Source organism: Mauremys reevesii, linkage group 3 (genome assembly GCF_016161935.1).
Source record: "Mauremys reevesii isolate NIE-2019 linkage group 3, ASM1616193v1, whole genome shotgun sequence".
Classification (NCBI taxonomy): Eukaryota; Metazoa; Chordata; order Testudines; family Geoemydidae; genus Mauremys; species Mauremys reevesii.
Genome location: NC_052625.1, coordinates 56027355 through 56043170, shown reverse-complemented (window position 1 = coordinate 56043170; position 15816 = coordinate 56027355). Strand labels below are relative to the sequence as shown.

The 15816-nt window shown below is 38.7% G+C and overlaps 1 protein-coding gene across 7 annotated transcripts in view; it reads left to right on the top strand.

Annotated features, from left to right (window-relative positions):
• Nucleotides 1-408: 408 nt before the first annotated feature.
• Nucleotides 409-15816, top strand: part of CDC42BPA (CDC42 binding protein kinase alpha) — a 334994-nt gene continuing 319586 nt past the window's right edge. For 2 of the 7 annotated variants that reach the window (XM_039528852.1, XM_039528860.1), the window contains exon 1: nt 816-2494. In XM_039528852.1, coding sequence (XP_039384786.1) covers nt 2317-2494 — 178 coding nt within the window. In that variant the 5' untranslated portion in view covers nt 816-2316. Of the gene's footprint in view, nt 428-676; nt 708-815; nt 2495-15816 lie in introns of those variants that run through there. The other 5 variants (XM_039528853.1, XM_039528854.1, XM_039528858.1 and 2 more) reach the window with 4 other exon arrangements.

Sequence of the window (15816 nt, the reverse complement as noted above, 5' to 3'; positions counted from 1 at the left end):
TCTGTGGAACTTGCTCTCTCTGGAACTCCAGCAGAGATGTACTTAGTTAGCCTTCAGAGAATAGTACAAGTTCACCTTTTCTACTAAGCCTTTGCTGGATGGGTCTAAAGCAAGACAGTGTTTTCTTTTCCTTGCTCTTCTGATGGAAAGGTGGTTAGTTTAAGCTTTCAATGTTTCTTGGAGATGATGTTTATTTAAATCCCCCCTGGAGGTTCAATTAGATATTGCATTCTTCACATGGCATCTTTACACTGAATGGCATTGCCATGTGCTATTAAACAGCTGCCATTTTCCACCCCAGAGATGGCTGAATTTCAGTGCTGAGGAAAGTGATCCCTGGTGTGTATTAGCTTGCATTACACTGTGCGATCCTTTGGGATGGAAGGTGTTGTGTATAAGTGTAGATGTTCTCACCATGTATGATCAGGTACATTTTAAGAGACTAAATTTGAAGTTTTTTGTATGTAACAGGGTTAGTATTAGCACCTGAAGCGTTTCTAATAACGAGGCACGGCTTCTAGTTAAAGACAAGTAACATGCCTCACACTGCCCTCTGGCCCCTCAGGTGAAATAGGGGATATTTTTTTTGAGGAAGGGTGTAATTAGAGAAATGCCAAAACCCCCTGTCACCAAGAGGACATTGAAAGAGCCCAGGTAGCAGCCAAGGGCAGGGACCATGGAGAGAGAAGTTAAGGAGCTGGGGCTAGGTGGGTCCCACGCCCACCGCTTTTTTTTTGTGGCGAGGGGGGACTAAGAGGAGGGGGGATGGGCAGCAAAGGTGGGGGGGGGGCTCCGTGATGCGGGGGTGAGCCAGGGAAGCCATCCAGCTCCATCAAGGAGAGACTAGGAGCTCCCAGCTCCTGCAGTAGCCCTCGGGCCGTTGCATCCTGCTCCCCCCTCCTCCTCAGTCCGCCTGTATCCCTGCATTCCCTGCTGCAGCAACGGCTCCCCCCGCTGCCCCCCTCCCTGAATCCCATCAGTAGCAGCAGCTCTCAGGCTCAGCGCCGCTCTCTGCAGCTGTGCTCAGCGGCTGCTCCGTCCGCTAGGGCTGGGGAGGCCGCCATGTTGGATCCTGAGAGCCCAGCAGCAGCGGCCGCCGCCGCCGCCTGTGGGTGTGAGTGAGTGAGGGGGAGAGCCGGGAGCCGGGAGGAGCAGGAGCCGGCGGGGCGGAAAGCGGGGCGCAGGCTGTGAGCCCTCCCTGCCCGCCGCCGGAGGAAGATGCCCTTAGCCCGGTGGGGCGAAGCCGGGGCAGCATCTCTCCATCCCCTGGATTGAAAACAGCAGCACCAGCAGCAGCACTTACTAGCACCTGGGGGCCTTACATGTCCAGTATCGTCTAATCTCCTCCAGCAGGAGGGGGGCACCCCGCTCCCCAGGGCCGGCACCCGGCAGGAGGACACGCACAGACATGGGAAGGATTTGACAGGGTTATTAGCCTGCCCCCCACCTTCCCTGGGTGGTGCTGGTATTTCGGGGGCCGGTTAGCGCCCCACTCCACGCACAGCAGAGAAGAAGGTGGGGGGATGAAGCCTTTTATTTTTGGGGATCACTGAAAAGCCTTAAAAGGAGACTCGTTGAGGGGGAGGAGGAGAAAGGAAAAGCCTTCCTCAGACAGGACTTGGCTGAGCCCTGAGGAGGGGCTACTTCCAGCGACCTGTTCCCCCCACCTTTCTGAAGAAATTGCCACTGATGCATTTACCGAGTGGTGCTGGAGGAGGAGGAGGTGGAGGTGGTGGGTATTTTGCAGCCCTTTCCCTCCCCTCCTCTATGCATTTAATTTTCTTCTTCCTTTTATATATTTTTCCTTCTGCTGCTCCTTCCTGGGAAGTGAATTGCTGATGCAAACTGAATGGGGCTTTTACACTTTAATGATGCAGTGGGATTCTTTTCAGGATTATGTTGCATGATTTGAATTTTGAATGAAGGAGAAGACCTTTTTAAATATATAAAAATATCTATTGCTCTATAAATTGGTGTCAGTCTTGGCTGAATTTCATTTTAATTATTATTATTTAAATGTCAAGAGCAACTATATATTTTTCTTTCTTTTTAAAAGTATTAAAATATTTTTTTTAGGATAACTTTTCTTTCAAATGTGTATATACTGTATATGTGTATGTGAGTGAAACTGACCGAGATTCAGTTTTCAGGCTAGGAACACTGAGGTGGATTGTAAATTCAGACCACCTTTGCTACATTGACATTTGTTTAAAAACATACGTTGTTGATTTTATTTTTTAACAATCCATTTAAAAGTTAGTTTTAAAAAAAAATAATAATAATTAAAAAGAAACCCCAATACAAACTGAAACAACCATGTCTGGAGAGGTGCGTTTGAGGCAGTTGGAACAGTTTATTTTGGATGGGCCAACTCGGACTAATGGGCAGTGCTTCAGTGTGGAAACCTTGCTGGATATACTCATCTGCCTTTATGATGAATGTAATAATTCCCCCCTGAGGAGAGAGAAGAATATTCTTGAGTATCTAGAATGGGGTAAGTCAGAACATATTTATTTTGTTTGCATGCTTACATGTTCACATGTGCTTTGTAGTATGTTATTATCATATACATGTATAGCTGGGATCTGTTCATAGGCCATGTTTTATTCAAGAGTCTTATAATATCTATACTTTACATATTTATTACAATAATTTCACATCAGTTATCGCAGGTGAAGGTTTCACTAAAGATGACAGTTCATCTTTTGACACCACCAAATTCTGGCATGTGGAGTTTTGTTTGTTTCTAGGCCTGCCTAATGTAATTTTTTGCATTTGAAGCTTTTTAGGATGATGCTGGGTAGATCCCCTGTTAGGAAAAAAGACAAGTGCACAGTTCTGTAACTTTTCTGTGCAATCAAATTTATGGTCTGTTCAAGTAAAAAGCACTGATAGGAGAGAGGGGGGAAAAGCCAACCTTCTTAAATGATATATGCATTTGAAATGTCTGTTAAAATAGAGAAAAGATGTCATCTGTTACCTAAGGTCATTGCTGACCTGAATATAATGCCTGGTTTCTGGTAGGGATGATAAAGTTGGAAAGGAGAGTCAAGTTGTCTTCTTTTTTTTCTTGCTATCTTGAGATTTTGCACAATAATAGCCTGCTTAGAATTTTTAATGAAATAGATTAATGATGATAATTAGTGGCTGAACTTTCCTGAATTCACGATAGGGCAGGTTGTCCTGTTTTTTCTTCACCTAAATATAGATGTAGCACAGAAGATACAGTCCAACATAAGAATCCTGATGAGGACAGTTACTGTATGTGACCTTCAAGCTTCAAAGTCATGTTGTACTTTTAAATTGAATTTAAAATTTTTATCATCTATATTTCACAAATGTACATAAGCAGACTGCTGTATTTAAGAACACCTTTCCAATCTTCATAATTAGCATTGTATACGTTAAACACTAGCTGGAGTCTTCATAATGAAGTCACTGAAGGAAGATTATTGTTGGGTCACTTATCAGTACAGAACTGCTTAATATGTTTTGTTCGCTAATTTTATTTGTGTGCTCTTTCCTATATTCATATTGATATATAAAGAATATCTGACTCAACAATTGAAATTCTTGAACTCTTCATAATTATATTGGTGTTGTGCATTTATTAACCTGAATAGCAGACTATAACACATTTTGACAAGCTGAAAAGGGTAATTTTTTAATACTTTAAGAACTCATACTCTAAAATTAGTACTGTGACAGATGTTTGCCATATTTTCTGACAGGGAATGTTTTTTTTTTTTAAATTTAGTGGCTCCAAAGAAGTCTTACATTGGAGAATTTATTGCGCTAACAAGGGTTCATTGGTTCAGCAAATTGATACTTCTTAAATAGATTAAACATATCAATGGGAACGGGATAATGGAGTTTTTAGAACTTTGCACATTGATTGCTGGTACTTACATCATGCAGTGATAGTCAGTTGACAGTTGACTCTGTCATCCTAAGATTCTGACAATGATTGCAGATTTTTACATTAAGTTTGTGAGGGATCTACTAGATTACTTGTAATAGTGCAAACACAAATCAAATGCTATTTTGGAAAGACTGCAATAAACACTCTTGTATACCTGTTTCTGTAACTATTTTCTGCTTCACCACCCTTTTCTCCTCCTCTTGCAAGAGCTCCACACCAAAGACTCTCCATTTAAGGCTGAATTTCTACATTGTTTATAGGCAAGGGTCTGCCATAGCACTGCCATTCTGATTTTTAACTTGTAAATTTCAAATGGGTTTGTCAAGGGTTGGTTAAGAGTGAAAAGTTGCAGCAGTGTCCTCTGATACTGAGGCGCAAGGGAGGTGACTTATAGAATGAGGCCTTTCCCCTGCAAACCCATACTCATGTGGGTAGTCCTTTCTCAAGTAAGTATTCCCACTAACTACTCACATGAGTAAGGGTTTGCAGGGTTGGGTTGTTGTTGAGATCTCATTATATTTCGGTATTAGAATGTGTAATAAAGTGTTACCTGGTTTTTTTTTTTTTTATAAGGTAGTCACACTCACACACTTAATAGTTCAGAGACGGGACAGTGATAGTGGGTGGAGGTGGGGGCAGTTACACATGTGTTTAATGTCAGAGGCACCATTGGGATAGTGGTCTGAGCATGGGGATGGCAGCCAGGAAATCTCATTCTCCTGGCTCTGTCAGTGACACATGCAATTCATTTCACATCTCTGTTTCAGCCTCCTCATTTTGTGGATGGGGAATATAATATCTACTTTTCTCCTGGGGAGTTGAGAGAGCTACATTTGTAAGTCACTTAGAGCTCCTCAGATGAAAAGTGCTTTACAAATGCAAAGCATTTGAATCTGTTTTTTCATCAGTGGACTAAAATTGATTAGGGGCCAGATCCTGCTTCCACTGGAAGTCCACAAGTTGCTGTGTGGATGCAGAAATCTACTAGCAAAGAGCATTTTGCAAGATTGGGACCTAAGGCCCTATGACTCGTCCCATCAAAATTAGTGGGGCTACTCATGATTATAAAGTCAAGTGCATGTGTATTGCAGAATTGAGGCTTTGTATATTTTTAGCCTATTATTGAGCACAAGCTATAAACATTTAAAAAAAAAAGCCTCTTCCAAGTTGTACCATCATGTTAGAAGGTTTCAATAATGTCTTTCAAATTTCATTTTAAAAAAATCTTAGTATATTAAGTTACAGCGTGTGTGTGTGTGTGGGGGCGGGGAATAATCAGTAAACTTCCAGTTTTTATGCACTCCTATAAGTTAAAAACGTGAATAGATTTTTTTTTGTTTTTTTGGAGAGGGTGAGTTGGGATTTTGGATTAAAAAAATTGCTTCAGGAATGAGTCTTTGTATGTTAAATTTCATGCTGGGTTGAATATTTATAGTGGAGTTCTAAACTCTTGGAAAAGGGTTAGGAGGAGGTTTAGAATGGAAAAGTTGACATAATTGTAGCAATGGCAGTATTACTACAACTATATTTAGTTAAGAATGTTGACATTATTGTACTTAGCTAGTCATTGGATCTTTTAGGTCAGTTCTTTGAAATATGTTATCTGTTCTTATTCAATACTATGATTACTTATAAAGTGAAGCAATGTAGCAATGATGAACATCTTAACCAGGTTTTTCAGCTTTCATTTTGGATTGCTGTGGTGAATTTAACTTGCTAAACTGGGGGAGGGGGGGAAGCTAATTTCAGTATAACTAGCCTGTGTTTTAATTTTTATTTAGCTTTCTATCTTTTTTCCATCATGGTAAGAGTCATTAGAAGAACCTGAATTATCAGGCTAATTATTTTGTGACTTAAGAATCTGTTTTTGTTTTAAATCCTAGGTTAGATTTAAAATAAAACTTCTTTTCCCCATGTATTCATATTTTATCAGTGATATGATATACAATGTAATATGGCTTGATTATATATTCATCATTTATTTCGGTAGAGTAATAAAGACATTACATAACTCATTGATGGAAACAATCAGTGTGAATGAGTTCTGAGAGTTAATCAGCATGAATCTTGGAAATAAATGATATAGCCAGACTTGGTCCCACTCTGTGTACTGTGTGTGCAAACTGGTTTTAGTTTTGATGGTCAATTGTATTTCTGGTTCAGACTAGAGATATTCTCTAGTTGCAGCAACTGGAGCCTGCCAGCAGGCGAGACTGAGAATGCCAGGCATGTTGTTTTTCTTTTCTACAACAGCATTGGTTGTCATTGATGCTTACAAGCCCGGGGGGGTGATGGTAATGCAGGCCAGGATGCAGCGGATTAGGAGGAAAAAAATAGTAGTAAAGAGGAGGTGTTTATTTAAAAAAAAAAATCAGGTTTATAAATATGTTTTTGCTCTTCATTTTTTAAATACTTTCTTAGAAAACTTTCTTTATAGTTATTGATTTGGAATAGTCTCTTAAGAAAAGTGAAGAGAGTCACATTGCTTGGGATACATTAAATCTAGATCAAAGAAAGCCTTCTAAAATATACAGGAGGAGAGAAAAATCACTGACAGAGGAATGAAGTAGATGACCGTGTAAAACTCTTTCATCTCTAACTTGTATGAGAAATATAAAATGACTTTCAGTACCATTTTTTTTCTGTTTCTGATAGGTGACGTTTACTTTCATCACTTTATTTTTAATGGCATGAAATGATTATGGGTTTTTTGTGCGTGTGCGCGCATCGGCATCATTGATGATGGCAGCCCAGTTTTTGGAATGTAACTGTTCCCATTGAGACTGGAAGAGGGATGTGTATCTTTTTTTATTTTTTTAGTCCTGTAAAAATAACAATTCTGTAATTTAAAATTATTTTTGCTAAGACAATTTTAAAGGTTTAAACTTCTTAACAGTTTGTTTAAGATAAATGGACATAGAAATATAAGAGAATGTATGGTTTGTTTTTAGTTTTAGTTTTTTTAGATAATTTAAAAAAAAACAAACCAAAAAAAACAAACTAAAAAATAATAGGAGTTGTCAGGTACAGTTTGCTCATGTTTGCTTGTACATACAACACAAACCTGATAATTCAAACAAAAAATCCCACCACCACCACAACAAATCAACCCCCAAAAACAAAACAAACCCCTTAATCAGACCTCACTTCTCTGCAAAGACAGACTAGTTGACCGTTTTAGTTAGGTCTTCTGTTACTAAGAGTTCATTGTTTTTATAAAAATATTCTCCAATATAATTGGTAGTATATAAGCTATTAGAAATAATTAAAAATTAATTATACTATTAAAATAAATTACATTCTCTCAGGAATTGTCTGTGTGTGTGTATGTTTATTCACTTAGGACCCAGTCTTTAGTCTAATTGAAATTAATAAAAATGTTGCTATTAGCTTCAGTGAGAGCTGGATTAGCCAAGGAGAACTAAGGCTTCAGTTCAGCAAGATAGACAGACAGGTGAGGTGCCTACATTTAGTCACGAGTTGTTACGTTGACTGGGGGGTATGGGCTGAGTATGGGGGCTATCTGTGTAGAGCCCTTGCAGGATAGGAGCCTATTTCACAAATTTCTGGAGCATAATTCATAATGGGTCCCCTCACCATAGGGAGGGATAGCTCAGTGGTTTGAGTATTGGCCTAGTAAACCCAGGGTTGTGAGTTTAATCCTTGAGGAGGCCACTTAGGGATCTGGGGCAAAAATTGGTCCTGGTAGTGAAGGCAGGGGGCTGGACTCGATGACCCTTTGAGGTCCCTTCCAGTTCTAGGAGATTGGTATATCTCCAATTATTACCAGTCATTTATATGAATTATCAAGGTTCAGTTTTATGTTATACATATGGAATTTTTAAAATGTCTCTTGTATTGCCAAATAGAGGTTTCTGTCTTGCAGTTGTATCTTTTATCAGAGTAATTTGTGAATTTCTATACCAAATTACTTTTTATAAAGTATAAGTGAATTTAGTGTACGTGAAAGTGAGAACAATAATAGCAGCTTGAGCCATTTTGTATTATAAACCATGTAAGCTTCTATCACACCTTTTTCTGTCTTGAGTATAGATTACCAATTATGGTAAACAAGGCAATAATTACTCTGTGGTCAAATGAACTATGAGACTACCAAATTCATTTTACTTATCTTTGACTTAAAATCCTAAACTATCTGCCAAAGAGTAACGTATTAACCCACTGAGCTGTCAATGAATTTCTTAAATATGCAAGCTCAAGGTATCCTAAGACTTTAATTTCTAGACTATTGTATGTGTTTAAAAAATCCCTCCGAATTTATGAGCAGGTCATCTGCATTTGCAGCTATTCATGGGCTGCATGGTGGGCTCTTTTTGGAGCTTCTGTGTTGTGGGGGAGTGTAGATTGAAAGATTTTAAGAGCAGATTGTTTGTTTGTTTTTTATTTGAAAGGAGTACAGTTCTGTTTGATGAATGAGAACAGCACATTAGCATTTAACACATCTTCAGGAATTAGGAATTATTTTATTCCATATGGAAATTCTTAGCATGCTTTGGCTTAACAGAAATGAAAGGAGAAATATAATTATCTGAGATATTATGCTAACTGTGTCATAATCCTCATGACATGATTAATAAACTAATCAGGATAAAACATTTTTCAGGCTAAAGTGTTAATCCGTTTATTTTATTTGTGGTATAAAATCGTGATTTGATTTTTAAATATTCTGCTCGGACTGTTTAAAGATGTCTGTACAAATCCTTAACCTCTGTGGGAGGTAGGTGCAGTTTAATTTACAATGCAGTATATGTATCAAAATTAAACTCTTCCTTCGCCTCCCGCCACACACTACCCCAAAAATACATTATACTAAACTGCATCTTTTATCTCCTATGGTACATAAATAATTCACAAAGATATAGTGCTAGAAGGTTAATGGGCTTATTTTGCTCAATATATTAAATAATTTGGGCTCTGTTTTTCAGCAGACTGAGAGGCCCTGCCTCTTTCCTGTTTGCAGGTACAATTTGCACTCACGAATTGGCCCCTGCAATATGAACTGCAGCTGCAAAAAATGAGTAACTTCACTTCTAACCATTTGATTTTCACCCACAGTTGGGTAATAATAGGTAGGAATAGGTGCAATTGTTCAGATTTGCTACTGCTATTCAGATGGAGGTGCAAAACTCCAAGCACAAAATGGATGGAGACTCTTCTGCAAATTACCCCTCTCCCTTGTCTTGCCTAATCTATTGATTTAGAATCCCCAAGTAACACTCTGAAATTTAGTAGGTTCTTGACCTAAATCAGGCTCAGTATTACTGCTTTGGGAACCCCATGGGGGCATGGCAGTGACAAAAACACTCAAACTCAGGGAAAACCTTCTGTAATTGTACAATTTTTATTATTAAAATGATTAGTCCAATAAGTAAACCAATCCAGACAAGTAAAGTGATGTAATACAACGCTGTTAAGACAGGCAGTACCAGTACCAGTTCTTGAAGTTGAGACTGATCATAGTCTGACTCGGGCACGCCGATGAAGAACTCCCAGTGGCCATACCTGAGACCAGGGTGTTTTATAGACCTTGATGGTTCAGGCATATGTATTCATAGCTCATCTCTCCTTTACCATATTTTAACTTCCTCACTCACATACTATTATCCTGTAGGTTAGTATATTAATGAAGATAAACTCATGAACATATATATCAGTTGTATTACTGTGGTTACCAGCAATTAAGCATTTGCTATGTTGGCTCCAAAAATACTCAAAAACTGGTACAAGTTGCCTTCTTGCAACACTTGTGACTGTTACAAAACAATAAACAAAGTTTTATGCCATCTTGTAACTTAAGATCACTGTTAGTTTGCTTACTCATGCCAATGTATTGAGCAACTACTCTTACTCAGGCTGTAAGGCCTTATACTTATGCTAACTGCTTAAGCTATTCTTGTAAGTTTAGGCCTATAGGTCTCTTGTGTTCTGCTATCAATTTCATATCCCTTTGTTTTATTATTACTGCTGTAATTACTGTATGGCTATGCTTGTTTTTTAGAGGATGATCTATACATTAATGTTTACCTTGAGGCTAGTTCTTTTCATAGTATTAGCCAATATTTTAACATCCTGAATTATATTTAAAAACAGCATAATCTATTTTGCCATAACTATGATCAATCTGTATAGAAAACGTACAGAAATAATTAGTTGCCGTTGCCAAGCAGCAAAATGTAGATAGTGAATGGACTATTTCAGTGCTGGGTAGAGTAGGTATTTGAGACTGTGGGTTAGAAATCTTATGTGGTATTCTGAAGATTGTACTATTAGAACACTGCCTTGGTTTTGTCTTTTGGGGGAAAAACTTCCATGAGTATATTATTTACATTAGTTTAAACAGTTTTACCTTTTCTAGCTGAACATTTGGAATATTTTGTTCCTTTCTTGTCCAAGTTACCTCCGCATACTTGTTTTTTTTAAATCCTAATCAAGCTTGGGAATGCTACTGATGTGGACAAAAATCTTCTAAAAACTGCAACTGATTTAGAAGTCAGTCATGTGCAAACTTTTGCTAACTGCAGGATTTTTATTTCAAATAGTTTAAACATGACATTAGGCTGAATAATAAGTGCAAAAAACCTCTGTTCAGACAGGTCAGTTTACTTTATTCCTAGTAATAGTCTAATAAGGCTTACTAGCAGTTACCATGGATAAAATCCAAATGAGTTGCACCCACACTCTTAAGACTTTCTGTTTCATAAATCTTCCTTATCCGTATCCAGATTTGCCATTTCATTTAAGTTAGTTTGTTACACAACTTAGTTAGACCTCTTTTATTCTCTTTTATTTAATTCTCAGGATTAACTTTTTGATAGGTAGAAGGTACACAGTTCTGCACAGCTCTTAGCATCTATTTAAAAGGTTTTGAATTGCAGCCCTACTTATATTGAAAACTATATTTTTTAGGCCACACGGAAACTAAAATCTTACATGAAATAGTAATTTTTGCATTTCAGCTGTAATTTGATCATAGTTTTATTATTAGAATTTTATGGCAACCATAATGTATTACTGGTTGTTGAGAGAGAAGGACAAGTTAAATTATTGAAGAAAAAATAAGTGTTTGAAAAATGTTGTGCAACCATTTTTGTTTCTTCTTTTGAATTTCAGATTTTGTCTATAGTAGTGGTTATGCTTAAAGTGCTCCTAATTATTGTTTTCTTTTTCCTGTGAAATTCTAAGGAATTTGAGGCCTTGATTAGTATGTGTTTTGTTAGGTCAGTATCTGAGACGTACACTTTCATTACTGGACCTGGTCAATGGCAGTTTCTCTAATATTTCTGGTATAAAGTTAAAATCCCCATTGAAACGGCCTCTCCCCACTGTTGCTACCATCACCTCCTTCTCCCCAGTTACTGAGGCTAAGCTTTCTTATAACCCGTACGTATCAGCAACTCTATCCAATCATCTGATCTTGCTTGCCCCACTCTTACCTCATCCCTCACCTCTCCATAATGTGTCCCTCTTTGGTTCATTCTCTTCATAATACAAGCATGTTTTAGTCTCTATGAAAACAAAAACCACCTTTGACCTCACTTGCTTCTCCAGCTGTTACCCCATTCTCTCCTCTTCTTCATCTCTGGGCTCATTGAACATGCTGTCTGCAGTTGCCATATCAAGTTCCTTTCCTCCAGCTCCATCTTAGATCCTTTCCCCTTCTCAATGCCCTCTACACACTCTAGGTAATTTCATTCATAAACATAGCTTAAGCTATCATCCGTAGGCTGATAGCTCACAGATATACCTATCCACTCTTCTATCCAAACCAAGATCTCAGCCTGTCCTCCTCATCTCTGATGAATTTCCAGCTATTAACTCCTTCTCAACATGGCTGAAACTGAGCTCTTGATCTTCCCATTCCCCCTCCCCAACCCTTCTCTACTTTATCAGTCACCATGGACTGCAGCACCTTCCTCCTTGTCACTCATACTTGTAACCTGGTCATCATCTTTGACTTGGCACTTTCCCTAGACCCACGCAACCAGGCCATGTCTAAATCTTCTTGCCACTTCTTGCACGGTGAAGACCATTGTAAGGAGAAATATGTGGCAATTGTGGCAGGAGATATTGAATGGCATTTATGCATCAAAACACCATCTGTATTCACTGTTGAATTAAATTACAGTGCATAGCTCTCCTTATGTTTATACAAATACATAAGTTTTGCAGATATCATGAAAGTGATAAAATTGTCACTGTTTCAATGTCCTGGTGATAAAGGTCTTTAAAAATAACTAACGTAATGATAGATAAGAATTTCAGAATGTACTTATGTGCCAGGGAACATCTGTTCCATTTTTGTAACAGTTAAGAAAATGGTCTCTCTTGGTGTGTAGTGGATAGGAACAATTAGTTTCCTAACATGTAGAGACCTCAACATCATGATCAGTCTTTTGTAGTCCTTTGTTCAGGCAAAACATTGACTTTTTCAGTCTGCTTAGGCTGAGAATGCTTCTCCCATTAGGTTTTTATTTTTAGCTGGTACTTCACTAATAATTCCAGTTTTGGTATGGACCTGTGCACACCTCCTTGGTATTTCCAGTTTTGAGTCCCATAACTCACTGAACAAGCCTCCATTTCTCCTGTGCTAATAGCCAATAAATTTGCTGTTATACTGCTACCCCGATATAATGCTGTCCTCGGGAGACAAAAAATCTTACCACATTATAGGTGAAATCGCGTTATATCGAACTTGCTTTGATCCGCCGAAGCGCACAGCCCCAACCCTCCAGAGCGCTGCTTTACCGTGTTGTATCCGAATTTGTGTTCTATCAGGTCGTGTTATATCGGGGTAGAGGTGTATATTGCTTCATCATTTGTCTATTTTGACTTCAGGTTTTGCCATTTTAATTTTTTTAGTGTTTCCAGAGGTATTTGAAAAGTAACTTCTGCTGGTTAACTCGTAATCTGAAATCTTTGGTTGGCTCTTGCCAGGTCTAGATGTTTCTGCTGAGCTTCCTTATCAACACTAGAGCTTAAAACTCTGATTCAAAATCCCATACTTACTTTCGGAGAACTCTTAGTGTTAGATAGGAAGCATCTCTAAATAGCTGCTGCATAATCTCTATATTTCCTTACAGAATTCAGGTGTTTTAAGAACTGAAAACTGATTGAAATGTCTTCAGAGCTTATTAAAATTAAAACTGATTTCAGGGTATGTAGATGTGGCCATCATTATCCAAATGTTAAGGTTTTTAGAGACCAGAGAGAGATGGTAATTAAAAAACCTATTAGGTAAATAAATCAGCATTGTAATGAGGAAGGTGGTGGCTGAACACTTTTGTGATCTGGGTTGCACAATGGTTACAGATAATAATGTTAGTACTTTTGGGACACCATTGTCCCACGGGACTTGCATCTCTCCCTCATTATAGCTCTTTCCCCATTTACCACACTCCCTTTTGTACTAAAATCCTCTGTTTAAATATTGTGCCAAGTCACATTCATGGCAACAAGTGGGTCAAATAGAAACTGGCATTCTTATTCTAGCTTGCTAGTGCAGTGTTGGTTTAGCTGCTTTTTCTGCCATTGTGAGAACTATATCATGCTTTTTTTTAATAAGGTTTTTGAGTCACAGTTTTTGCCATGTGCATCTTATACTGACTGAGATAACACTCATAGAGTTTTCAGATTCCCAAGGCAATAGCTCGACACCCTGTTCCATAAATGGTATACTTTGTAAGTATGGATAGAATTCCAAAGAAGGGTTATTTCATGTCAATAATATATATTTCTTGCAAATAACTGTCTGTGTATTCATGTGTTCTGTAGCCCGAAGGCAGTTACCTAAAATAGTTCTTGAACACACCCAGAAAATCTGAGTTTTAGCATTTCAGATGGAAAGTGCCACAAGGCAGTTGTGCAGCGATAAGACATTTTTTTTAGCCTGTTTGCCTTAGATATAGCTCAATTGAAAGACATTGATTCTTGTCTTAGCAGACTTGGAGCAGCTGTGTTATTTCCCCCAGCCCATGAAAAGCACTTGATGAACTATGCCATTCTGTCTTGGGTTAATTTGAAAGAGTGTCTTTTATAATCTCAGCAGTGTCTGACACAAAAGATATTTTTTGTTATTCTTGTCATGATTTGATCTGTTAGAGGCAAGTTATGGAAGCAGCTTTCTTATACAAATAGAGGGAAGTTTATGGAGAGAGCTGCATTTTTTATTGTCATTTTAGGCATCATATTTCATTATTTTTTTTTACTGTGCATTTATTTTCCCCCCCCCCCCCAATCATGCCTAGAAAACCACCTTTGGCTAGAGAAATAGTAGGTCTGTTTTAAACTTTAGTGGCATCTGCCAAAGTTATTTATTAACTCTTTATGAAAAAAATTGGCCAAACAATCTTTAAAAATTGTCTAGTGGGGTTTTAAAAATGTTTGGTACCTTACCTGCTTTCTTGCATTACACCTGTCTGTAAAACTGAGGAATGATGGAAATCTTGTCAGGGATGAAAATGCAGACTCATATATTAAAAAACAAACAATCCCCTATATGAAATCATGGCTGCTAAGAAACAATAGTGTATGGTACATGTTATGTTTTGAAGTTGTCTTTTTTTTGTTTGTGTTGTTTTTCATTGTCTAGCAATAATTTTATGTGCATAATGTAACTACATAAGTAGATAGATTTTGTGTTTTGTGTATGGATCATGCATGGCCTTAGGCAATCGCTGTAGAGCTTTTCTTGTGAAGTGAGTGAGGAGATAATTAAAAAATAACTCCCTTTTATGAGTTTAGCTGAAATGCTTGTTTAAACACTTGGATAGGGAGCATTAATTCTGAAACATACTTTGTTTTTTGTGGGGGACGAGGGAAGTGTGGGGGGGAAATAACATTGTCTGCATAAAACTTTACTGAAAAAAATGGAAAAAGCATTTAATTTCTGAAAAGATATGGCTTTTGGTTGGTGGCCATTAGTAATTCTGGTAACCTGGCAATGAAGAAATATTCTGCTTCCTATTGGTGTTGACACACCTAATTACAGTCAAGAGTTATTAATAATGATGCTGGTTCACATTAGCTATGTATGCTTGTAATGGGTTAGATTGGGAGTGGAAGCTGGGGACCAGCTGCTCTCTGTAACATCATCTCTTGCTTCCCCCATGAATATCTGCATAGATATCCTATTGAGAATTAATTCTGCCAGTATAACCACTGCAAAGTCCCTTCCATTCAGGGCCAGCCTTAGGGAAAATGGTGCCCTGGGTGAACTTTCTTTGGTGCCCTTTATGTACTACTCACCCAGCAATGGGTGGCCACTCAGCAGGGAGAGAGGCAGCAGGTCGAGCGGTGGCAGAGTTGCAGGTGTCATGCTACTTGGCTCCTGCCCCACAGCCCCTTTATCCCCTCCTCCTGCCCCCCAGGTGGGCACAGGCCTTTTGCAGCCTCTTGACCACGTTGCCATGCCCCGACCACAGCACCCTGGGCAGTCACCCATGTCGCCAGCCCTGCTTCCATGACTCCTACTGTAAAGCTATCTGACTGATTTAGCCAAGAGCAGCATCTTTGTGCTGGAGCTGTGTTGTCTGGGGAAAAGAGGGAAGGACCAAATAGGGCATGGAGGTGTTGAACTGTTGCCCCATCCTGCCCCCGTGGATGTCAGGGTCTCCTCTTTCTGAGATGCCTGGGGAGCTACAGAGTTGGGTGACCATATTTCCATCTATTTTGTGCTCCCTAAAATTCCCACTTGAGTGGACACATCTTCCAGGAAATACCTTGAGATTAATCCTTTGAACTTTATGTTCACCTCCCCATTAGGTTTTCCATAAAAGAGAGTGATACAGCCCCAGGGTCTTTTTCCCTCTTAGTGCTGCATAATCACTTCTCCTTAGGCTTGACTACTGTTGATCACATGGTTGTCACCCTGTCAG